The 26,807-nt window shown below is 42.7% G+C and overlaps 1 protein-coding gene across 1 annotated transcript in view; it reads left to right on the plus strand.

Moving 5' to 3' along the window:
* The window catches only part of NT5C2 (5'-nucleotidase, cytosolic II), a 60,326-nt gene that overhangs the window by 1,722 nt on the left and 31,797 nt on the right, over positions 1-26,807 (plus strand). The window contains exon 2 of the mRNA XM_063405381.1: positions 16,507-16,627. Within this exon, the coding sequence (XP_063261451.1) occupies positions 16,527-16,627 (101 nt within the window). The 5' untranslated portion in view covers positions 16,507-16,526. The remainder of the gene's footprint in view (positions 1-16,506; positions 16,628-26,807) is intronic.

A 26,807-nucleotide genomic window follows, 5' to 3' on the forward strand; every position in this document is an offset into this window, starting at 1 on the left:
AAAAGCTGTAAGAATGGGAGAGATGTTTTCAGCTGAGGTTTGAAATTAGCAGCCTGTTAGTATATTTGCACTGGTAGCAGTAGTGTTATATGATGATTCTGGGATATACGCTAGCGAAAATCCAGGCGCAGCCTGAAACTTTCCCAGGCAAATTTCCAGTTTGTAGGCAATTTTTAATCATCATAATGATGATGATAATAATATCCCCCTAGAACTGTCACTCCTTGTCATGTTTGATTCCTAATATAACTTGAAGAGAAAGCTAATAGACCCTTCTTAAAATCACTAGAAATATTTATCCTAGACTTTTTTAACTTTCAGGGGAATTTTTTTTTTTAAACAGAAAGCTTAGCGTGGTGTTTACTGGTAAACATTGTGGTATTGTGCTTTTTGGGGAACACTGAAACGAGTGTTTCATTTCCTTCAAAAATATACAAGTATATTATTTTTGCACTGGAATTAAAAGGGAAGCAAACTCTTAGAATACAGTGTTTAAATGATGCTTATTGAAAAAACAGATAGCTTTATTTAATCACATCATAACACTTACTTGCAGTTCAGCCTAATAAAATAATGCTTGTTGAAAAGTGAGAGGTGGGTGGGTGAGCTGTTGCAGCCTGAGCTGTTACCCAGGTATGGCGCAGGCTGGCTGCAGAGCAGGTCTGCTGCTCCAGGTTAAGCTGAGAGAGTCGAGAGAGTCTGCAACCTTTGAATCCTGCAGGAATTGTACATACTGACTAGCGAGGAGGTGCAGGAGGAAGGGCTGACCACAGCTCTTCCCCGAACATCTTGAGCAAGAGACAGAAGTGCAGTCATGCAGTTGCACTCGGTGAACCCATCGTTTTGCGGGAGTTTTAAATTAGGGAGTGCAGTGGGGTCTGGGTGGTTCAGTACCATGGAATTTGCCATTGCTTGGGCACTGGTGACAATCCTCCACAAAGCAGCGTTACCACGGAGAAGCTGCTTGGCCTGGGGAAAGTGGATTAGTGGTCTCCAGCCAGGCTGCAGTGGAAAGTTGTCATAGGAACTGGCTTGTTGTTTTGCAGGCCTGTGCCTTCACTCCTTTGGAAGAACACCTCAGTAACTGATCACCTCAGGATAAGAAATACTCACATGCCATCCAGTGATGAGAGCAGGGCGCTCTGGCTCTGCCAGGGGAAACTGAGGACAGTGCTGGACCCAGCAGGGCACAGCCTGGGTGACGTGCTTTGGGATGAGCTCACAGCGCCTGCTCTGCACCAGGTCCCTGCCCGGGGGTGCCCCACAAACACTGGGTGTCCTGATACAAAACAGCTGTGGCTTCTTGAGCAGTGGGAATAATATGAGAGGAAACAGAACAGAATGTGCCCAGGAGGGGAAGCCTTGCCTGGTTTTTTTGGGATGTATTTGGGAAGAGATGTTTCCAAGTCAGTGCATGGGAATTCCTCACTTATTGTCTGTACTGCATCTACTTTTAAAATTTTATTTAGTGTCAGCAGCACAAATATAATTTGAATTGTTATTTGAAATGGCCACAATCTGAGTCCTCAAGAGTTGGCTGTTCTGTGCTGAATTATATTCTTTATGACTATCTTTGAAGAGCACATTGATACAAATATTTCTTATTTTAAAATCTCTGTTTTGTGCTATTAAAGAAATTACTATGTGTCATGATTATGATGCTTGTAGCAATGAGCTGTATTTTGTTTTTTAATCATTATGACTTATTAACTGGAATGGTTCCTAAAACCTGGGACTGTGCACTCTACATAGAGATCACATGTTTAACATGAATCTGCTTCTTTAACACAACTGCAGAGAGAATCCAGCATATACAATAAATAGAACTTTATGAATGGTAAACAGGCCGTGAGCAACATCTGGAAAAAATTGCATCGATCTTTAAGGTAGCCACTGTAAATTGGTGGTAATCTAAACCTGCCTACATAAGTATAGTTACTACGTCTCATGCATGTGTTTGCAGGGCTAAAAAGATGCTAGTGAGACCTGCCTGTATAAAGCCATATTAGGAGAAATACATTTTTTATATGGCAGTATGAGCTCGAGGAGGGAGCCTGAGTAATTCAGCCTAAAAACCTCATTGCAGTCTATGTTGAATCTTTACTACTACCTGAATGTATAACAGTGTGTGCACCATACTATAAAGTGAAAAGCAGATTTACTCTTATTTCCTGGACAGTTGGGTCCCCAGACATAGGAGCAGTGAGTGGCTGTGTGCCAGAACTCTTAGTCCTGTCACTTTTTCAAGTCTGGAACAGCATGGTAGATGTTAAACTTACGGCTTGCTGGTGACCTTAGCTTATCATCCTCTGGGCATGAATACCTGCTGGGGGATTTACCAGCACAGTCAGCCCTTTTCTGGTGGTTTCACTAGAGACACCATTCTGACTAAACTGGGGAGGTTGGAAATCCCACTGTGATCATCTGCATGCTTCTCTTAACAACCAAGGAAGAAAACAAGTAGGTTCTTACTCTGTGCATCGTACCAGCTCAAAGTGACTTAAATTCTGCAAAGATTTTAACCCCTCAGATGTGGAGAGCAGGAGCCACAGTAATGAGACACTTACAGAAATTATGCTGGGACTGAAACCTGTTGGTTTCTCCTTTGAAACTGAAAAATGTGTGGGCAGAGCTTTTGTAGGTGGATGGAAGAAGAAATGGAGGTCCAAGGAGATGTGATTCTTCTGAGATTGGAAGGTGGCTCCCAAGTGAGGTTAGTGGAAACAGATGTGCAGGCACAGTGCACTCCAGTGCAGCTCGTGCTGCACCCAGCCTGGAAATAAGAAGGCGATTGTGGTCGCTGTAACTGGCCTCCAGGCTCTTTTCACCACAAGTGATTTATTTAAAAACAACAGCTCCTCGAAGTCATTATGTGGTCCAAACTTAGCTTAATTTAGTTATAAAGTGTTCACAGCTCCTAGCCGTGTTTCAAATATTTTCAAAGACTTGCTATTTTGCTTATGTGCTTACTACAAGGTTACCATTAAACCTTGCTTGACACAGTTGGTTCAGAGGAAGGGGTGAAACAGAGATTTCCTGTACATATTTCTGCAGGAGGCTCTGAAGTAGAGTGGTTTTCCACTGTGTATTTAAGAGCAGGCCTTTGGATTAGTTGGCTTTGACCCAGGCCTTGTTGTTCTCCCTGTTAACAATGGCATAATAGATAAAACTCTTAAGATACATTCTCTCTCGCTAGATTTTCAGGAAGCAACTACTCACATAACCTTTCAGGTTCAGGTACACTTCCCCAAAATATTTTCCCACTGGGGTATCCAGTTTTGGCAGTTGTGGTGCCCAGATTTGGATCGTGAGTCCTTCTGGGTGGGTTGTCCCTCTCTTGTGCGAGCTGCTGCCTTTTCCCTGGCAGCAGCTGCTGCCTGCACTGCTGTGGAGGAACAGCTGCATCCCAGCTGTGTCCATTGGGTTCAGGAGGAAGCATTTAGCTGTTTAGGCAGCGTTTGCTGCTGACATCTCCTTTGGAGAATGTTAGCTGTGGATGAGAATCAGCTCATACTTTACTGCTTGGACTGTGCTCCTCTTGGCATTTGCATCAAGTGCAGTGTGTCTGGCCATGGTGTATAACAAGAGAAGCTTTGTGGTCAGTTTGTAAAGTAACCCTGAAAGGAAGGTAAATTCAAAAGACTGAGGATGGATTATAATAAAGCACCCAGAGTTCTCTAGGCTATCTGAAAGTGTTTGCTGTTGGTGTTTGGGTTGATTCAGTTGGTGGTGAGTTACATATAGGCATGCACAGTGAATAATGAGGAACATGAGGTCAGAGAAGAGCATGTGAATATTCTGCTCTCAGAAACCCAAAAGAAGTCCTGAGGTTTATACCAGAGCTTTGTAATCATAACATGGCAAGTACCAATAACAACATTTAAGAATAAGTGCTAGCAAAGGGCAAGCAGCATAGGTAGCTTTGGAAGTCAGTAAATAGAATGGTTGCAATCAAAAATAAATAATGTTCTTCTAATGTTTGTTTCATTTGCTTGCTCTGTCTCCAAGATACCTTTTTTTTTTCCCCCAAAGGAATAGCTAAACATGTTGGCAAAGGTATTTCAAATGTTTCTCTCTGATATTTTTGGATGTTACAAAGCAATTCCATTTCAAGACTATGCAAAGATGTATGTGACCTTTGAAGTCACATGAAAGGGCTGTAAAATTTGGTCCCAAGTGTCCTGCTTAAATCATGTCCTTTCTGACACCCTATGTAGTATTCCCTGAGAGCTTTTAAGAACAGATACCCATAATAGCTGCAGAATTGTTTCTTTTTCATTGCTTGTTCAGTTCCACTTTTATAGTGTTACTCTCAGTGTATTCTTTTAGGTCAGGGTGAGTTCATTTCCCAAAGAAAACAACTGATCAATTGAACATAAATTGCAGGTGTTCTGAGCATCAGTTAACCCAACACTGGCCCTGGACACTGCTCTTCCAGTTCAGTTCCTGTAGCTTTCTCATCACTCAATACCAGAAGCTGAGTGAAGCTGGAAAGAGGAATTCAGCATAGAAGTAAGCCAGACTGGTAAATCATCTGTTAGTTCTGCTGCTTGGAAACTGAGGCAGGAGTCAGATTTCATTTTCCGCTTCATGCTGCAAGTATCAGTCAGTGCATCAGTGATGTTTCAGGACAGGCCAGCAAGACAGCCTATCTTGAATCTTTCAGTGTTTGGGGATGCTGCATTTCCCCATTAGCTTACCTTTGTAAAAAAAAAAAAAAAAGGGAATATAAAACATAGCCTAAAGGAGAATACAAACTTGTGAGCCAGGTCTCTCTGAAGGAAGAAGTGCTCAGCAGACCACTGTGTTCCACTGTGTTCCACCTGTAATTAAAACCAAGACTTCAGCGGACAGGGCTGGGTAGAGCTCTGCTAGGGAAACAGGAAAAAAAATGAATATTTTTGCCTAGAGCTGTAAGTGGTTCAGGTAAGTAGAGACAAACCCTATCTTCACTATCTGAAAACGCTTGCTCTTCCCAGACGTGTCTCTCCTAAGCAGTGACTGGTATACCAGATGATCTTCTGCTAAGTCCTTTTAAGTTAATTATGTGAATTTAGCCTCTTGAAGGCATTAGCTTCCCTGTACCCTTAACCTCTTGGTGACTACAGACATCCAGAGCAGAGTGTGTCTTGCATGTTCTGTTGTTTATTAGAATTGTCCTTATAGTGGTTGAAATAGAATGATTGTATAGAGTAAGTATGTTAGAAATGTCATTTCTGGAATCTTCAGCAGATGTGTGTGATATTATATGAGCAAATTGATACAAATTGGAAAGAGTTTTACTTGTTGTGATCTGAGATGGAGTGTCCATCTATAGCCTTCAATAATTTGGGGACTTTTTCATGTCTGATTAAAATAACGCTGTAGCCTTTCTAAGAGTTAGTTAAGAACACATTTGCAATCTAACCTTTCCTTTTTTTTAATGTGATAAGAGATTAGGTAGGTTCTTAACCTCTTGTTCTACATGTGTTTTAACTTCTCTTTCAATATTGCACTGGCAGTTTTATGAGCCAAGGCCAAAATACTCTGCTTGCTAAACTTGAGCAATCAGGAGGGAACAGATGATGAAAAACTAACAGTGTTTTACTCATCTACCACTCATTTTTCTTCACAGACATGTAGAGAGTGGATATTAACAAAGACAGTAATAAAACGCACTGTGAGGCCTCATAAATCAATGTGTGCTGGTGGGGTCAGGAACAAATACTGGAAAGGTTAGAACATGTAGAGAACTGTGTTCCCGTGTTGTGACGCTCAGAGCAAGGCCGGGGGTTTTTCATTTGCTGATTTGAAAGCAATTAGGAGGAGGCATTTCTGTGGCTGCCCAGGAGGTTTTGTGCTGGCTGGGCGTGCGGTCAGCTCTTTTTTTTAGTGGCTACAGAGGGTCAGGTAAAACGCTGAAGAAGTCCTGGGTGAATCAGAGCTTTCATATTGCTCTGCTACGGACAGAGTTTTTTAAAGCTGTCTCAGAACCCAGAGGATCCAAGCTGTTTGGCCATCTGCAGCAGGACAAGACTGCACTGTTGAATCCATCTGTAAGTCTACATTGACAAGATACTTGAGGTTCCCTGAAGAGAGAAGTCCTGGCCAGAGGGAAAGTTCAGTGTTGGGAACTCTCAGCTCAGGTTTTGGTATAACAGTGATGTGCTGATGGTGCCTTCTTAGTTGTTTGTTAATGTTCTCTCACCCTTCAGGCTGGCAGGTTTCTTCCAGTTTGCAGCTGATGAAGTAGATCTGTCACTTCATCATGTTCCTTCTGAGAACTGCTTATGCTGAGACAAATGCAGAGACAACACTCTGTGTCCTCCTCTGCTCCTGCTAGAGAATAGTGTCCTGTGTCAGCAGGATTGATTTAGTAATAAAACCTAGGGAACTGAACAGCCCATGCAAAGGTGACTGTTTCCCCAAATTAACTTAGTGGTTTGTGTTTTGCTTGGACAGATAATAAGAAGTTTCCAAAGAAAAGAGGTTGATTCAGTTGGAAAACGGTTTAATGTAGGTCTTTGGAATCACTTGATAAAGCTGTGTCAGTTGGGTTATCAAAGAGAAGCCAGAAACCTAGCAAGAGCTCAAAGTCATTGTTCAGTTATTTTACTGATGAATTTAGTCACATAGGATGCCTAACAAAAGCTGTATAATTAGCAGTCTTTCAGAAGAGCTTGCGTATACTGCAAAGAAACTATTCGTAAAATTAATTTGCTTGTAGAGTTTCCTGTAGTGGTACTTCGGTACTACACATCTGTCAAGATTAAATGAGATTTGGGGCCTGATAACATCTAGGTGGGGACAGTATTGTGCCCTTAGGACAGATTTGTAATTTCATTTGTAATCAGGCAGACTATAATTACTATATTTGCTTCTGATTAAAAAAACAGGTCAGAAAAGTAATGAATTGTTCCCCTTATGGGAGAGGGGAACTTCACATGGTAAGAGCACTTCAAAACATGTAGAGTCTTCATGTTCCCTGATTTTCTATCTTTTTGCTTGCTCGGTTGGTCGGTCTGTGTGCCTTGTTTCACGCTGGCAGGGAGCCGCTGCCTGCTGAGAACAGAGGGCAGGATAGGGGTTGGGTACATGGCTTTGTGATCTCCATGGTGAGTGCTAGGAACTGGCCAGCCTCTGACTTTGGTGTGTCACAGGTTGCAGGGCAGAAGTGCCTGTGGGTACTGAACTAGGAGGAACAGAGCAGGAGGAAGTTGTGCTTCTGGCCTTTGAGCACTTCAGGAGAGTATGAGAGCCAGCCCAGGGTTGATTTCCATGAGCTGCACACAGGCTGTTCTCACCTGAAAGGCTGGATCAGCCTCAGGGAAGGCTTCTTGGAAGGGAGATGGGTAACCATTATTATGGATGAAAGCAGGAAGCCCGTGAAGTCTGTATTAGGCTGGTATGTGTCTGGAGCCCTGTATGTTAGGATAGCATAGAATCAAAATCCTCCTTACTGAATTATCTCTGTATTTATTTTCACAATGCCCTTTACAGCTGAGGAGTTTCGTTATTTTGGTTTGGGTTTTATGAACAAATAGCAAGTTGAGACTTGGCTGAGTTTCGTGTATGAAGTCCCTGGCTTTGCTGGGTATTATTCCACGCCTGGCATAGTTCCATAATCATCTGGTTTATTGAAAGATGGGTTTATTTGTCAAAGATCTGTCTCTTATTTTTGAATAAGTTCTCAAAAAGAAGAGAGACCAGATTAGTGTATGGGCCTTTGGTCAGCTTTTTCCTTAAAGAATCTGGGAGGAGAAGGGAACGGCACTGAAAGAGAAAACCCTTAGCAGGGAAGGAAAGTTCTCACTTTTGACAGAGCAGTTTTCAGAATTACTGGATTGTTTTCAGCTGTTGATCTCAGTGTTTATTCTCTTTCCCTTTTTTAAATGAAGGAGAAGCCAGTGTTCCCCAGTTCTTCACTCAGCAGCGTGTCCCTTGGCAGGTGTTGTGTCTAGAGCCCTGGGACTCAGGCTGACCAGCCTCTCCTCACCAGGGCTGAGCAGGGAATGCTTTCTGCCGAGGCTGGAGGGAGATGTGAGTTCATATTTCCAGCCTGCAGAGATGGTTCAGATGCCGATTCTGCTGTCACATCTGTTTGTGTATACCATAAATTTGTAGAGAGGGCCCATCCTGCATGGAAGAGGGTTCAAGTGTTTCTAAAAAAATCATCCTTCTTCTTTTTAAAGACTAGAAAAAAGTTAGAATAAAGTTTCAGTATCTTTGCTTTTCCCATAAAATAGTAATGAAGCAGGGATTTGATCTTCAGAGGTGAGGGGTTTTTTACCAGTAAGCTCAGTCAGTAAGGAAAGACAATAGAAGTGTCCCCCCTCAGCTTCTGTGTTCAGAAGATGAGGTGAACTTTTGGCTGTTTGCATTATCCAAGCTGTCCTGGTTGCTCTCAGAATGACTGTGCCACTGGGCCCAGCTGTGCATCTCAAATACTTTGTCAGTGCTACCATGCTTCTGGAAAGGCCTGGTAGTCTGCGTTTGCTTCCCGAAACACACTGGAATCTAATGAAAAGCACCACTGGTTTGAAACACTATGATGTGCTGCCAGAAGAGCTGCTGTTGTATAATCCTTAATAGCAGGTTAGAGTGGCAGTTGCTCCTTGGTTTGAGATTGGTATGTGGCAGGAAGGCTTCCCAGTTCCCTCTCTGAGGATGGCACGTCTCATCTTGTTCTTCCCTTTGGGAGCTGTGACTCACACGATGTTCAGCTGTCCTGGGTTGGGAATAGACCCTTGAACGGGCTGAGCATCAGTGGTGCTACTTAGGGGTGACAAGGGAAGGGAAGAGAAACTGGCAGTTTCCTTTGAGAACGGGGAGCAAGGATTCTGTCTGCTGGGTACCAGGGATTACATCTGTCTATTCTTGCCAGCACGTTGTAATAAAAAAGAAAAATTATCTTGACTTCCCTTTCTGATTTGCAGAACTCAGTGTGTATACTTCCATGCTGACATTTCTGCCTTTTGTGATCTTCATGTTAACTTGTAGCTTGGCTGTCATGCTGTCAGGCTTCATCTGTGTAGCAAAGATAGTATTTGCAGGTATCATTCAAACATTGAATTCGTGTTGTGGTGGACATTTGCATCAAAATTTACTGCCCAGTTTTTCAGCTAAAGCAAATATATACAAACTCTGATAAATATTTTAAAATAAATATAATATAAATAATTTCTGTAGGGTGAGCTGTATTACAACAAAGGGATCAAATTCATTTCTAGTTTTTAATCTTCCAAGACTCTGGGCAACTAGAGCAATTGCTTACGGGAAAAACAATGTGAGTATGGTATTTGTTACGTGTTTCTTGCTGGAATTTAACAGCTGCAAACAAAAGGCAGTGAGAACATCTTTGCATCCAGGTCCATGCTTGCCTTTGGCAGGTGCTCACTTGGACAGCAGTTTGGGAACCTCCGTGGCAGAGGTTGCTGCAGGCTGCTGAAGGCCTTTTCCCAAGGAGGAGAGTTTCCCAGGGCCCTCAGGGTACACGGTTTGTATTGGTGTTAGCTCAGAATAGCCTTTGTTTAGCCATTCACCTTCTGACCATGTGAAACCACTCTCTGGAGGTTTCTTTTGAACACTGGTTGTGCCTCAGCCTTAGATTCACTGACGCATTGGGGTATAAGGTGAGGAAGAGCCTCCTGAGGCAGATACTCAGTTTGACTGACCTGTGGTATAGCTCAGACTGTTGCACTTTTCTGCATTAATTCCTGACTCTGTGAAAAAAAAAAGGCTGATTGAAACACCCACACACTTCATTTAGAACCCTCTGATGATGGAAAAAGTATTTTAGAAATTTGTTGTTTCATAGCTAATTCTCCTCTCTGTTAATATTTTTGTGTTGGTTGATTTATTTAACTTCCACTTACGAGGTCTTGTTCTGTCATTGGTAGACTGAGAACCCTCCACAGTCAGGCTGCTTGCCTGTGTGCAAATGCTTCTAGACTGTTTTCAGATCACCTGCAGAGCTTCTCTCTGTACACTGGCAGCCTTCCACTCCAGCCTTACTCTCTCTCACAGCTTTATTCCTTTCTCAGTATGGTCAGTGTCATTCTGAATGGGGACACCAGCTGAAGACAGTTTTCCAGCAGAGTTTGTGTCAGTGACAGAGAGAGACATGGAGTCCTGCTTGGTAGTCTTGTACATCCAAGGATCATATTGGACCTGCAGCTGCCGTGTTTCTTTGAGACCTCATGTTTGCTGATTCCTCTCTGTGGCATGGCTCTTGTGCTTCTGGATCAAGTCTCACATTTCTTAAGTATGGTCCTTCTTTTTTTCCTACTGCTGGGAGAATGGGGTGCACTACAGTTAGAGAAGTGGAGAAATAGCATTACTCCTAACACCTTTTGTGTAAGAAACAGTAAGTTGGAAATAACTAAAATGGTGGTTCTGGAAGAGATAGTGAGAAGCATGAGATATATGGAATGTAGAAAATATGCTTATTAGCTCACTGGAGAATGGAGTTCCTCTTTCAAGGCATTAAACTCATTTGCAGATAGATGAGGAGAATGGATGGTCTCATGGTACTCAGAAAGGGTCAGATTGAGATCTGCTCCTCAGAGTTGCACTGCAGATTTCATAATTTTCTAAATTCTATTCTAATCATCCATAACATTGATGATAATTAAATAATACTTAAAATAATTTAATGAACTAGTGCTGCTTGGAATTCCTGAAAGAATAGTACTCCTTGGATAGAATAGGATGGACGTGAAAAAAAAATTCAAATTAATATATTTCTGGGTTTTAGTGTGTCTAGTGCATTTGGGTCCTGGAGTATTGCTGGAACTCTAGGAATAGTCTGATTAAAAAATCCATGTACAATAAATAAGGTAAGCACGCTACACGTCTGTGGTTAACCTTAACAGGTTCTTAACAGCAGCTCTCTACCTCTTTAATAGCCTGTAATCAGTATACAGAATTATCCTGCTTAAAGCCAACCTCAATTACCATTAGGTGAGAGTACGCTTTGAAGTGTCTCTTGGAAGTGATTTAATATTCTAATATGAAGGATGTGTTTTGCCCATTCTGCCATAATGAATGTGGAGCCTTGCTGTCAGATAGGCAGCCATACAGAAGTGGAAGATCTTCAAGTGAAGAACTTAACTTTAGGCACAAGGAGTAGAGAAAAAAAAAGTCTGTTTTCTGGTTTAGATCATTTAGAAGCATCACTGCTTATCTCTCAAGTCACGAGCATAGTAATTTTCCAAAAGTATCCCTAATTAAAAACACCTTTTGGAAACAGTTTGCCTTTGGCCATCAAGCAGAAGTGTTGGCAGTAAAAGACAGGAGTGGTTGGAATTGTCATCCCAGGGCTGTGGGGGAGAGGGAACGAGCTATGTGAACTAACAGAGCTTTGTGAAGGGCTGCAATTCAGAAGAAAATCAGAACGTCATTTGGCATCCATGCAATCCCTGTGTCTTGGAGCCCGTCAGAAGCCTCCTGCTCTGTGGCTTCTGTCACGCAGAAGTACAGGCTGACCTCTCTGTGTCTGCCAGTTGATGCTGAGTATTGAAATTCGAATTTGTGTAAAAGTATACTGTGCTAGGAACATGCAGTGTATCTGTGATTCATCCTGACAGCGCTAGGAACTCTGACTTTTGGCACAGGGACTGAGGAATTAGTGCTCCTGCATTTGATTCCCACTTGCTCTGTGTTACTACCTTGTCTGTGCCTTGCTATCCTTAGCTGACAAAATGGGGACAGCACTTTCACTGCCTGTAAATGTATTGTGTGAACCAGTCAGGGAGCTGGTGAGGTGCTTTGGGATTGCAGGTGTGAGAATGGCACTTCTGGTGAGGCCCCTGCTCGCACAGTGGCACTGGGAGGTGCCCTTGAGGGCGATGGCACAGTCCTGCCACTTTTCCCCTGTCCATCCCAGAGAATCAGGAGGTATGATGCTAACCCGAGTGGAGTTCACCTCCTCCAGTGCTTGCTGTCCCAAGTGTCTAGTCTGAGCAAGGTGCAAGCTACTTCTGCCCTCAGTGGAGGGAGTGGAATGCTCCTAGAAAGTGAGTCACTCGCTTTTCCTAACCACCCTTACATGGACAGTCCTCTAAGCTGCGGAAAAGATCGCTTTTCTCTTCCCCTGCCCTGTTCATGAGGCTGTGTCATGACCCAGACCAGGAATTTGATGTGAGTCGTGAACAAGCCAACCCTGCTCCTGCTCCCTTTGCTTTTTCCAGTCCTCAGGATTTTAGGATGGTTCACTCCTCCCTTGCTGAGACCCCACGGAGCACTTTGAGATGGAGCAGCGCTGCAGCGGGGAGCCAGGAGCTGCTCCAGGCTTGGCAAGGGCGTCACAAGGCTCGTCTGCACTCCCACAGCCTCGGCTAGACACAAAGCTCCTCAGGAGAGAACGTTGGGTGTGATGATTTTCTCTCTCTTGCTTTCCACTGTGCACGTCCGTGTGTGGGCTGTGCTGCCAAGGTATTAATGATTCCTGAAGCAGAACGCGTGAGAAGAGGCAGATGTAGTGCACGGTGAGTCAGTGTGCGTACGCTACAACCTTGGCTTTGCTCAGGGAGGCTTTTGTTTGCTGCTCTGTAAGTTCTTGGAGAATATCCTGGAAATAGTGGGGTTGTCACCGGAGTTTTGTTCATCTCTGTGTTTTAGTGTGTATGCCTCTGATTTGGCATTGCATCATCAAAGTGTCAAGATGAACTCAGAAAAAAAAGAGAGGCTGTCAGGGCATTTAGCATGACATGTCAGATATTATCAGGTGCAGAAGTTTCTAACTATTTGCTGCCCGAGAAAAGATTTAAAAAGTAATAGTATAACTTGAAAGGAAATGCATCAGAACATTTTATTTAATTTATATGAATATTTGAAAAAAATACACTATGGATAATACTTTAAATAATCTAAAATCTTACAAATGGACTTAATTCAATATATATGCTAAAAACCTCATGTCTTTTTGGACCAAAGCATATGTGCTGGGCAACAACTCTGTATCAAAGCCTTGCAGCTGAGATTTAAATACCTTTTCAAAAGGAATCCTGTACCGTAAATGCTATCATGCTTAATTAAGACAGCACAAGCAAGGAGCATGTTTCCAATAAATTATGGGGATGTGTTCTGACATGTTTTATCTATGTAAAGATTTCTATTTTTATGTGAAGCTATTTACAGATTATTGATCTCAAGAATAGATTTGTAACTAAAGAAAGATGCATCATATTTCAGTTGCTTGGAGTTAAGAATCCTGCCCGGCTGTCTGCCTCTCCCTTAGATGTTTTTTTCTAGTGGCTTACAAGTGTGTGGAGTGATTCTGTGCTTCTTATTTTTCTCCCTCGATTTGGAAGAGGGAGTTTGTATTCAGGGACCAGGTTCCAGGTTTCTTAGACATGCAAGCAGGCTGATTTCTATGCTTTGAAGCACAGAATAATTTCAGTGGAGTCCGTGAGGCTTTTTGCATGAGTAAGACTCGGGTGGCAAAGATCCCTTGCAGTATATTTTGTCAGTTGTCACTGTTTTGTTTCAGGGCAGCAAGCTGTTGTCACAGTGTCAGTGGAGCCTGCTAAGCTGTAAGCCTGCCTTTGAGTACGTGTAATAGAAACCTTTAGCATAATTTTTTGCTACTTAATGCTGTGTTAACATTAGAAGGAATATTTTAATAAACCAGGGCAAAGCCTGAAGGTAGAGGTAATATTTTTCATTAGAGAAACCTTCAGAATTTGAAAACTCATGCAGGCTTGTGTACCCAAGAGCCTGTCTATTTTCTCCAGCCATACCAGTTGGTCTAATAAAAGATACTGCCTCTCTCTACAAACCTTGTCCTGCTTGCAAACTCTGTTGATTGCATCTACATCAAAATACTGCTGGATTATTAAAATAATTCAGGCCTTCTTTGCTTAATTATGGAAGCTCAGATTTTTTGTGGTTTCATCAAGTCTCAGCTTTTTGAATCCCAACGCACACAAAATGATGCTGTCTGGTTTCTCATACTGTACAGGAAGGTTTCATCACATAGAAGTTCAAACTGGTTCACAGATTCCTTATTTTAGAACGGATATTATAAAGATAGCCTGCTAAAATTCTTCTGTCATCTGGATTTTAGGGTATTTTGTAGGATACTGTCAGTATATGCTGTCAGCTGTGTGGCATGGATGGCCTCTGGAAGCAGTCCTAGCTCAGTACCTGTGTCAGCATGTGATGTGGTGTTGGGGTGATGGGAAGCACAAGAAATGGGAAGAGGCTGCAGAACACGATGTCTCTGGTGTAGTCTGTGGGTGTAAATCTTTGAATCTTGCTATGTCTCTGGCTGGGTAAGCAGAGTGGTGTATCCCTTCTAAACAGCAGGAAGCTTGGATGTGGGCTTATTTGGAAGACCTAGACCCAGAGCTATCTAACAGTCCTAAGGCCAGCCATGAAACAGTTTTTTCAGAGCTGTTTAATGTCCCTTTTAGAGGCTTTCAATGAGTATGTTTCTCAGATCCAAATCTGGAGCTCTAGGCTAGTAGCTTTAAAATAGATGAAGTTGGTGATGATCTGGACCATCTTGAAATGTCCGTGGGGTAGATGCTTTTCTATCCTCAGAGAGCACAAGCCCTTTCTGTAGTTTGCAGTCTTGGGGTGTTACCAGATCACTCTCTCTGCTGCATGTCTTGGCTGAGTCTGTAACCTCGCAGGGTCACTGCTCCTCTCCTGAGCAGCCCCTGCTGTCCCTAAGGAGCCTTGCTGCAGGCAGTGCCCTGCCTTCCGAGTGAAATGGGAACAGGTCGGTGCTTGAGGGGCGTTGAGTGCTGTGTCCTGTGCTGCCTTCTGTCTGCCTTTGGGCACGGCTTAAATAGATAGCTGGTAATTACTTGTAAAGCCCTTGGTGGCTGTGGCTGGGGCTATTTTGGAAACTGATTCTCCCTGCATGCCCTGTTGTGGAAGTTGTGGCTGGCTGGAATGGCCCGTCACCCTCTCGCTGTGGTGACCTCCTCTCCTGGGTGTGTTGCAGGGAATTCAGGGGGAGAGCTCTCAGCAATGGCATGCAGTCTCTTGGGCTGCCTGCCAGAACCTGAATTTGGTGACCTTCAGGATGTAGCAGAAGATGCATTTTTAAACCTTGGTTATAGTAACTGGGAGACAAGCAGAGAATGCTGGAGGAGGAGGAGGAATGTATTTTTTACAGACGAGCTGTTTGCTCTGTGTTTGATGTTTATGACCAGCAGCTAGAAGGTAAATATACTAAGAAGTGCTGTGACAATTGGAACTGTTGCTCCGTAATAGAATTTAAAATGAAAAAAAATTATACATATTTCCTTGAGGAGCATGCGTGTGACACTGAGAACACTGTGATTTCTAGCGCTGGTTTGAACGCTTGCTCTGCCCTCTACTTTGCTGGAATCATTAAATTCCCTTCTGTGAAAAGAATGCAGTTATATTTTAGAGGTGTCCAGATGTAGTTGCCATATCATTACCCATGTAGTTTGTAGGTAGTTTTGTTTCTTTTAGGAAGAGCAAACAAGCCAAGGCCTGCAGTCCAGCGGTTGTGTGGGTTACACAAGAATGTGGTTTCATGTAATACCTAATTTGGTATCACTGTGGGTTGTGTCTCCCACCCTGTTCTCCACACCAGCTCTAATGACAGCGTGTGGCAGCTTGAGCTGGGTTCAGCTGACTGGTGGGGACTACTCAGCCTTTCCTCACCTTTGGTCAGTTGATTTTGATAAGTGAGGACTTGGGTTGGTGAGCTGAACTGACCCACCATGGGGCTGCTTCATAACCCCACCCTGTGCCAGGGAATGCAGCAGCACATGTGTCTGGCTGGAGGAACAGGCGAGCAGGATTGCCCCAGTGTGCTAATAACAAAATTGGGAAAGGTGCTCCTCTTTCCTCACAGCAGGGCCCTCCTGATGAGATGGACTGCCTGTGGTTTAGTTATGACAGCCAGCACTTGAGAAGGGGTGCTCATGTTTGTGAAGATCTGCTGGTGAATATTTGCATCGCTCATGTTACAGGTTTGCAGTGTGTTCTTGCTCTGCCTGAATGTGTCTGACCTGCAGAGGACAAAGGATCATCTTTCTACTTTCCTTCCAATTGTTTCTGCTAATTTAGCATAAGTTTGAAGCTTTGTCTTTGCTTAGAGATCAAATGGCCAGGGACAAGGATCTTTGTTTTCACTCTGTGGTAAAAGTGGCAAGGTCAGTCCCAGTGGGGCTTGTGCGGTTTACACTGCTGAATTCATCTCGTTTATTAAGGGTTTTCTATCACCCACAGCTAATGCATATTGGTAACACTAGCATCAAAAAATACCCCTTTTCAGCAATGAAAACAACGTGTCTGTTTGTAGATGCATTTTCACCACAGTGGATAGGAGTATCTTTGCAACCATGTAAAACAGCCTTCCCAGCTCTCTGTTTTAACATCTCAAAGAGCAGCATCTTACCTGACCTGCATACTCAGGTCATTCCACTGGGTACTTTGCAAGGCTTCCTGAGTGGCACAGGCGTTCCTTCATACCAGGAAACAGCCAACTTGCTGGCAAAACAAACCTTGAACTTAAGCAAGCTTTTCTGTATCTTTCAGAAATAAGTAAGCATTTGAAGATGACAACCTCATGGAGCGACCGACTCCAGAATGCAGCAGATCTCCCTGCAAACATGGATGGGCATGCTCTGAAAAAGTACCGCCGGGAAGCCTATCACCGGTAGGTCATCTTAAAGCTCCAAAAGTACACATAAACCCTACATTTCTTGGGGTTTTTTTGCTTGTTAGTAAAACAGGAAGGTTGTTCTTACCTTCCTCGTAGAAGTGTTGGTAGAAGAGAGCTTAGAAGAAGATACTCCACAGTACAGGCCTGCAGGAGTTTGCAAACAGCTGAGTTGAGATACATGTACTAGAGCGGGAGAGGGTGTGCTTCTTACTGCAGTCAAACATGGATCAAAGTCAGATTTTGGGTAGAAGCTTTCAAGACTATAAATACTCAGTGGCAGAGGTTTTATAGTAATTATTGCAGTGCACACTGGGAGAGCAGAGCCTTAGACACTGGAATGCACAAATATGAATGAGGAGGAAATCAAATGAGGTCAGAAATTGTTTGAGAATTTCACCTAGTATGATTAACTGTGTGGCCACAGGAGCATGCAGGAGCACTAAGGTAAGGGCCCAGCCTTTTCACTCTTAGGTGTACCTAAAACCATCTTTGCTGAAAAACAATTACGGTAAGTAAAGAAGATAGAGTTCAAAATAAAAGGAATGTTATCACTCTTAGTTTATAGTTTGGGAATCAAAGTGCAGGCACTTGGTTGTTTTTACAAGATCACATTGGAGGTTTGGTTGAGCCAAGAATTTAGTCCACAGCTTTCAAGGTTCCAAGCACAGAGCATAAAAGATAGATAAAGTCTGTATCCTTATGAGATGTCTGGACTGCTACAGAGTTAAAAACAACAGCATCTAGTAATTGTCAGTATTCTCTTTGTGGGAGGTGTATCTTCAAAGTTTAGCTTGGTTATTTTGAGAAGTCATACAGTGTGATGATCAGAGGATATTCAGCAGAAGGGGAAATGTATGTCTAATGTAGAAACGGAAAAAGAAGTCAGGTTTCTCAACCTCATGCTTAAATGCCACGTTGCATTTGTGATTCACATTGGTGGTATTTCTGGGGAAGTGTTTTCAAAGTGTTAGATATCTTTTGACTCTCCAAATGGAATCTAATTTGAGAAAAACGCCTTAGTGCATCATATGATTGGCCAGGTTGTGCAAGTTGCAGTGTCCAGGGCTAAGTAATGGATCCTGTGATGCGTTTCCAAAGCTTTCCAATTCCAATGAATATGTTTGAGCAACATGTCTTCAGTGGTGGCATTATTTGAATCTCACTGTCAGCTGGTTTGTCAGATATGGAAGCATTTAATGAATGTAACTATATATAGCATGTAAGAAGAGAGAGATTTTATACCATTCCCTGTCAAAAAATCTTCACCTTGTTGCAGTCATTGACAGGTTTACCTTTGTGTCATAAATTTATTTCAAACTTCAGCTGTGTTACTCCTGATTCAGATTGATGGAAATCAAGTCAGAGTAATGACTATATTTTTTCTAAGTATTTCCTTAACATTTGTTATGGTTAAGTGCTGACAGTTTGCTAAATGTTGTACAGAATCCAAAGGAAGCTGTGCTTGTCTTTAAGAGCTCATACATTCAAGTCCTCATCATGTTTACTCTTACTTGTGTAAGAAGTCCTCACTTTCAGAAAGAATTTCCGTATGGAAGATGGGAGTGCAGTCATGTAAAGGAGAGTTTCCCCCTAGGACCTGGGCTCTGGTAGCCCAAAATCAGTCTGTGGTAAAGTTCAGGTACCTGCTTTTAGCATCTAGAAATGTCTTGCGCAAAGTATACCGAGCAGAAATGCTGCTAGCATCTCAGGTTTTCATGGAAAGCACAACATTGGAGATGCATTAAGGGGAGGCATATTTTTGTTTTGGAATTGCTATCCTCTTTCAAAGAGAGAGAGAGAGGGAGGGAATGGGAGAGAATGAGAGAACCTGATGCCAAGACCGTAGTATAAATCTGTGCTATTAATGGCTTTGGTATACCAGTTTCATGGGAGTTATTTTGATAATCCAGTATTGTGAGAATCTGAAACAACCTCATTCCAGGGGCTGTGTTGTCAGATTTCTATTTCTGGTACTTTTCATGGTCGTAGTGTTAACAGATGTGATGTTACTTTAAAAAGTGCAAACTTAACATGATAGAATATTACTGAAGTTATTTCCCCTTGGTGTTTGATATTATATTTTTTAGTGTTTTATTAATGCTTCAGATGCAGAATACATGCGCTGGTCACAGCCATGAGTTATAGGATAAAAATTTGTTTCAGTAAGGTCCAGGTATGCTCTGAGTCTTGGATCTTGCTGAAGCACTGCAAATTTTATGAAAAAAAGAAATAAACAATACAAGGTGTCATTGACAAGATTTTCTTTCTGTTTCTTCTTTTTCTTCTCTTCTTCTTTCAGTCTTTTTTTTCTTACTCCAGCAGCTAAAGGAAAAATCCTTGAAAACATGAATCTAAAATGACTTAGAAAGAAAACCAATAAGAACATTGAATTTAAACCTATTATGTTTTTCTTACCTTAGAGCTGGTCAAAGTTATTTTATGGGCCCAATCTGAAAGGCTGGAGGAGCTTGGCAGCTACACCACATTTACAGATGAGCAGAAGTGGGACTAGCTTTTGTTACCCATGTTGAAAGCCTAGTTGAGCTCCAAGTCATTCAGCAGTTTTTGGAAATGCTGCTACAAATGATTAATTTTCTGAAGTGTGAAATTTAAAAAACTTGTTTCACTGTTTGTTTGCTTCATGCTTACTTAAATACCAGTGGAGATACCTAGACTAATGAATGTAACATTCTTGTTCTCATGAAATACATCAGATTTGATATGCTTGAATTGTAAATGAATTCAGATGAAATAAGGGGAAAAGCTTCCAAAAGCAAAATAGTTTACCTTAAAATATATATATAAATGTTCTTGTGGCCACGAAACTTTTAAAAAACTTTAAAAAAATTACCTCTGAAGATGCCACTCTAATGGTCATAGTTTACAGTGTTCATTCTTACTTGGAATGTGTTTTTTCAGGTGCTGCACTTCTAATTGTATCATAATTGATGGATGGATGTTCAACATATAATAATTGTTGGCAGGAGTCCCAGTTGAGACTGGTTTAACTGGTGTAGTGCATACTGACTCAGAGCATGCTGACTATATCACAATGATATCTGAATGCCACGGGCAAGAACGTTCAGAATCGAATTTTTATAGCTATAGAATCAGAAAAATCCGTTGGGGAGGGGAAGTAGTGACGTTTTATCTTCAGGGAATTTCTGACAACTTTAATGAAAGGTTTTGGTTAGCTGGTGTTGCTGTCAGAACTTTGTTACACAACACTGCTGGCGCCTGTTGGAGGTGAGGTCTGAAGATGAATTAATATGCAAGCTACATGTTACTCATTCTCTAGCAGAGGTCACTGGTAAGAGGATACTGCATTACTGTCCTATTGGCAGCAGATTTTAATTCGGAAATAAAATGGATGTGTAGTTCTTGGGAGGCTTTTCCTTGGTGTGTGTGGTTGTGAGGCCACCTCCCTCGTGTGCTGCTTGTTGACTTTCCGGGTAGAGGATAATCACTGGATCATTTGTTCTGGAGGAGTACTGTCATTTAATGTGATTGTAATTAGGCAGGAACTAGGTTGACTCTGAGCCACCAAATTGCCCTAGTGTCTATTTTTTAACTTGGAGTGAGCACTTCTAGGCACCCTCTGGATTATCTCACATAGCTCTTCAGGGTTTAAATAGCAACCACATCTAGTTAAAGCAAATAATGGAAAAAGTTGGTGTTCCATCCAGTCTTGTTACTGACAGTTACCAAGATCCAGGAAACAGGTATTTGCACTTATATTTATTTATCTGTGGTTTTGGCTTAACAGAGTAGTAAGGCTGAAATGGCCTTTTTGTTAAACATACTGGCTTTGGAATGCTTTTGCCATTTTGCATCGGAATAATTTGAGACTTCTCATCCTGAATGTGGCTTTCTGTTGCTGTTTTGATTGTTGGGTTTTCTTCTTGCTCTCTTGTTTACTGGCTAGTGCAGGGCATGTGGCACATGGTTCCTAATCCTAAGTCTCCTGCTAACTGCTGATAGAGTATTAATAAGTTGCTTCATAGTTTTGTACTTCAGTTTGCTTTCAGAACACCTTATGGTGGTGATAGAAGTGATTCTAGCTGTTACTATACACTGAGATTCTGGATTAAAAACCAGTATATACTTTTATAATGACAAAGCAAAAGGATTGCCAATTGGTTGTTTTGATTTCATGGATTAAAGATGTACTTTAGCCTTGTTCAAATTTGTAGACTCTGGGCCATTCACTGCTAATCTTGTTTCTTCCCTTAGTTGTTACTGGATCATCAGTGATTGCAAATAGGTGGAAATTTATAAACTAGGCAGTGAGACTTGAAACTGTTCATCTGTTTGGGTGGCTATATTTAAAGTCACTTCAAAATAATCAGTTCATTGAGGTAGAAAATTAAAACAAATCTTTACCAGTATGAAAGTGCTCATTTCATGAAACACATTTGGACAGGCCGTGTGTGGAGTTTCCATATATTGGGTATCTCTGGAGGCTCTGCTGGCCACGGGCTGTCCTGGTGTGTCTGAGCAGCCTCCTGGGACCTGTGTGGTGGGATGTGTGACAGAGGGCAGCCTGTGGCTCCCTCTGTTTTGTTTCAATGCTTTAGACACTGGAGGAGGGAGAGGGAGTGTCAAGTCTGCAGAATGGATGAGCTTATAAAAAACCACACCACTTGCCAAATTAATAATAAAGAAATTACACTGTAAATGTCCCATGATCCTTAGGTTTAATGGTTTCAGGGAGCAGACAATTATTTTGGGATGGAATCCATATTTGAACTTCTTGGCACTTTGCTATTGCCTGGGAAGAAAACCCAAACAATGAAAACTGAAATGGCCCATCTCTTTGCATCTGATTCCTGCAGAATTCCAGAGGGAAGTGCTCATAGTTGTGTTTCTGGATACAGCCTCATCATGCTTTGAAGTTCCAGTCATTACTGGATTTTCAAGTTTTATATCACTATAACTGTGCAAGGGCAGTTAGACCTGTGAAATTATGGGGCATGGTGTTGGAAATGTTACTAGAAGTGTCCAGGAAATGTTTATGCCCTTCTTTTGTTTCATCCCCTACAGTTATCTCAAGCCCAAATACTATCTCTAAATATGATTACAAATATTCAGAATATACATCTTTGGTTGAAGAAGGAATAAAATATAACTCCAAAAAATAAAACTGAAATGGTATGATAAAAAAAAATATATGGAATGGTCAATACATGCTTAAAGAGGCAGGACTTAGCAAAAGAACAATTTCATTGGTTTTAAAAATTTAAAGCAGTTTGTTTCTTCTCTGAGGCAGCTACCAAAACATCCAGCACCCAAAGATGAGACATTTTGATGATATGGTAGTGTCTAATCTAATCTTCTTTAGATTGCTCACGTGCTTTGTACCAGATAAATAAGGTCACTGGGGGAGTTTGCTGCTGCTGGTGGAAGTCACCTGCAGTGCCACAGGTCCCCAAGCAGACCACATCTGGGGACTAGCTGGTCATACTGAGAACATTGAGTTGTCATAACAGTGGAGGGATGTTTATTTCATTGTTTGCCTCTTTAAAGAGGCCACGGGGAACTTGGGCGTGGGAGACTATTAAAAGCTAATCCAGTTAGTTCCCATTATTTCTTTTTGACTCTTCTAGCTTATTAAAAAATGGAAGTTGTCTATAAAGTGAAGATTAACCAAAGTTCCTAAACCCTGAGTAAGTGGGAATCTGAGCCTTCTGGCTAGTGAGTCCCTCTTTTGTGGTTGGCTTAAGCCCAACTGTCCACCACAGGCTTTTTTAAACACACATGCAGGTCGTGCTTAGCCAGCTCCCACTGTATTTGCTGTTCCACTCAGCGGTGTTGCAATTTTCTTTGTATTTATTTAATTTCCAGTGAAACTGCCCAGAAAAATGCTAATTGCTGCAAGGTATTTCTAGACACATTTGGAAAATTATTATGAAGCGCCCCGTTCCAGAAAACTCGCCTCACATTGTTCATTTCCTCGCTATGAGGAATTGTGAGCTGTGTGCCAAGTTCTTCCTTAACTGTAAAGTTCTGTGCATTTTGTTTATTTTGTTGGTCAAACTATAAGACTATGATACATGCAAATTACATTCAGGGGACACAATGCTTTAGAGATTTTGCTCAAATAAAATAAAAACATTTCTCCCTCTCTCTGTTTGGTCCTCTCCAGTGTTATTTGAGAAGAGTTAGGATTTAGGTTCCTGCTGCAGAATTGATTGACAAGAACAGTAACAAAACCAAGATGAGTTCTCTTGTAAAAATATAAAGGACTATGAATTGCAGAGTTGTGGCTATCAGGGCTGTGTGACTCCCCTGCTGCATGCTCAGCAGTTCCTTCTTCCTTGCAATACAACACATTTTTCTCTTACCCAGCACAATCTGTAGAGCTCAAAAGGAAAATAAATACTGTTGTCATTGAGAGCCTTCTGCTGTGGCCAAGCTGCAGCGTTTAATCTTTGAGGAAGAACCTCAAAGAGAGGAAACATGAGGAAGAGAGGAAACATGTTTTGAAGTTTCCCTAAAACAGCTCCTGGAGTCCATTTTTCCACAGGTGGGGATCTGTGCCAGCTAAGCCAGCCCAAGTCCAGGTGCTGGTCCCCCAATCCCAGCTGTGCTCAGGGAGCCCATGGAGCTGGAATATTGTCCCTCAACCGCCTTCCCCACAGCCTCCACACCTTGTGTCACTCCAGCCACACTGCACAGGGAGTCCAAAATGCAGGAGACACACAGGGATGTTCCTCACAGCAGAAATGGAAAGCTTGGGTTTTCATCAGGAGGAAAGGATGAAGGCAAGAGAAAGGCAGTGTCCTGTTCAGGGAGATGCTCTGGGTGCAGACAGGTGTGAAGCTGGGTTTAGACAATACTGACCTCTGCTTCAGCACAAGGAATGCAGAGTGTTCTCATGCTGTGCCTACAGTTTGTTTTGTCTTACTGCCCAGTGCTGTTAAGTTTTTAGCTTAAATTTTAACTCCAGAGCTTCCAGTTAAAGTGACTATTTTCTAAATGGAAAAAAACAAATTCAGTGGAAGGGAGAGTGTGATTTCTTCTCATTCTGTCATGTGGAGAAATTATTCTACATTAAAACTTCCTTGCCTAAAAATGTTAGATCATTTTAGTTTTCCTCTTATTCTGACATTATTTCTACTGTTTGTAATCCAGAAGCTTCTTTGATTTTTGTTCATCTGGATGAGCTGTAAAAAACTCATTATTTCATCCTTTCCTTTCATGACCAGAGGATCTTTTCCCTCAGGTGGCTGAAGTTCTTAGGGCCCTCAGGTTCTTGTTTCATAGTAATTAAAAACAACTCTTGTAATTTCTCTAAAGCATTTGTTCTGAGGAAATGTTACCTTTTTGTAGCCCCTGACAATGTCAGGTTCAATGGGGTTTGGAGAAACCTGATCTTTAAGGTCCTTTCCGACCCCAAACCTTCTGTGATCCTGTGATTTGATCAGTATTCTTGCAGTCAGGCTGAGTGTGCCTTCAATTAGAATTTAAGAACAGCTTTGAAAGGGCTGTCTGCAGCTTCTGAGAAGCACCTGGCTCTTCCCAGAAACTGTCCTAGAGATTTAATCTCAGCTTTTAATTTTAGTTTCTAGGACACTGCAGATATTTACTACTTTGAGTAAAACCCTGAATTAAGCCAGTCAGTGTCTGGGAGTAAATATTTGTAAGTAGCTACTTACTCCCTTGTGCTTAGGGGAGCACTGTTCGTGGGAGATTTCTTTATCAGGATTTAAAATTGATGTCCTGAGTGCCTACAAAATAAACTAATATCTATCTGGGCCTTCACAAGAAAAATGAAATTGTTTCCCCCCCCCCTTTTTTTTACCACTGTTTAGTCTGCGTTCAATCTGCCAAGGCATATGCAAGTTTAAATTGATTAAAATGTTCTCATTTCCTGTCCTGAACATGTTGTGTAATAGTCTTCTTTAGCTTTTTTTAATATTTGCTCTGTCTCACTCCAGCACTGGTGGGTGAAGTAATTGCCACATAGATCAGTTGGTAGGATGCCTTCACATCTGCCAGGTTGGGGTGTGATTAGACCCTGCCAGTGCAGTTTATAGGTCATAGGCAATAAGTGCAAATTGGCAGAGAAAGAGGCATCTTCACCAGCTGTTACCAAAGGGTGCTGCTATGGTAATTTTCATGTTTCAGTCAAAAGACTTATTTTGGAACAAAAATATACTAATGGGTGCTGTTTGTTTTGTTGTTCAGAAAACTTTTCCAGATCTTCAGTCTCAAAGTATGCTGGTTTTGGGTTCAGTTTCTGAATACTACAAAAGCAAGGAATGACAATCTATCAGAGTTTAGAAATCTTGTGTGGTTTTTGGTCAGTTTGGTGTCATCATCATCTGGACATAGGCAGGCTGGACTGGAACAGATCTCTTGGGTCACAGCTCCCTTGTTTCTGCCTTTCACAGGCACTGTCATATTACCCTTTTTGTGAGTGCATTCAGCTGTGTCTCAGTACTTGGGGTTTTTGTCCTCATTTGGGAAACTTACCAAATGTTGCAATTCTGAAATGATCTTGTGATCGTCTTTAAATTTCCCTTCTGCTCCTATCCAGTAAAGACAGTCAGAAAACTGTGCTGCAGGGATTAGGCCTAAAGGCAAGAGCAGAACTGGACTGTGCAGGTTAAACAAAAAATGTTGCTAGTGTCTCCTGAAGGTATGTTGTTCCTTCTTAAAGCCCTGCATTCTCAGAAACAAGCTGCACAAACATGAGATCAGAAATTATGTGCTTGAATTAGCTAATAAATAATGTTTTCCGACAGCAGCAGGAGCAGCAGCAGCACGTAATCATATGCATTATACAAAATATCAGACTGTATTTAGTACTAAATAGTGCTTCTGCTTGGTCTCTTGTAAATCAGAGCTGTCTCTATGTTAAAAGACAAACACGGATTCGGATTGCAGATTCAGATAATTTGCGCCACCTACTCAAAAGCCAGCTATTTCAGGAGTGAATTTTAGTGAGTTACGAGCCCATCTCGTATTTCCAAAAGGCATTTCTTTACCGTTTTCTAGTGTTCATCCTATCACTTTGTCTTCTTTAGGTAATACATAAATCTGTTAGAAAAGAGCATCATCTATAACCTCCAAGGCCCCTTAGTGACAAGCCCCATTGTCAAAGGCAGGCACTTTGCCAGGAAACAGTGACTCCCAGAGAGAGTGTGCAAGGTTAGGGGAAAGTATACTATTGCCAGAGAAACTGTATTCCAAGTGGATTTGTGTGGAACAACAACAATATCCAGTGACTGGTTAAATTAGCCACAGATGTGTTTTCTAGAACACTGTCCAAGAAGATATACAGTACTTTAAGGCTTGGTTCAGGCATAATGATCTTCTGAAGTCAAATCAGATCCAAGCAAAATCGCACGGGTACCAGGGAAGCTTTAAAGGAATTCTGTAATACGATTCAGACAAGTAGATGAATCAGACTGCTGCGAGCCGAGCGGGGAGCACGTCGGTGAGCGATGAGGTAAGAGGGCTGCCCAGCAGCCTGCGGTGAGCAGTTTGCTGCTCAGCTCCGGGCTGTGGCGGGGCGCTGGGGCGGGCGCGCTGTGCCCGCACCGTGCGGAGCGGAGCGGAGCTGCCCCGGCTCCTGCGGTGCCCGCACCGTGCGGAGCGGAGCGGGGCTGCCCCGGCTCCTGCGGTGCCCGCACCGTGCGGAGCGGGGCTGTCCCGGCCCCTGCGGTGCCCGCACCGTGCGGAGCGGAGCGGGGCTGTCCCGGCCCCTGCGGTGCCCTCACCGTGCGGAGCGGAGCGGGGCTGCTCCGGCTCCTGCGGCACTCGGACCGTGCGGGCGCCCGGCTCCGCGCCCGGCTCCGCGCCCGGCTCCGCGCTCGGCTCCGCGCCCGGCTCCGCGCCCGGCTCCGCGCTCGGCTCCGCGCTCGGCTCCGCGCTCGGCTCCGCGCCCGGCGCCTCCATTGCTGTCCGCGCCTCCCGCCCCGCAGCGCTGCCGATTCCGCCTCCTGAGAGGATCATTACTGTGCTGAGGGCAGTGCGTTTAGTAAATATTTGGAGAATTTTCACATGCTGAAATCAGAGTTCGAGTGAAGGCTCTGGGACTTTTCTCACACGGGGGAATTTTGTCTTGGCATCACATAGCTCAAGCAGTGCATTGGATTTGGGGCTGAGATGGGTGTTGAAAAGCTCAGCTTCCCTCCCACAGACAAGTCCTGACTCTCGTATTTAA

The sequence above is a fragment of the Prinia subflava genome, chromosome 9, assembly GCF_021018805.1.
Source record: "Prinia subflava isolate CZ2003 ecotype Zambia chromosome 9, Cam_Psub_1.2, whole genome shotgun sequence".
NCBI lineage: Eukaryota > Metazoa > Chordata > Aves > Passeriformes > Cisticolidae > Prinia > Prinia subflava.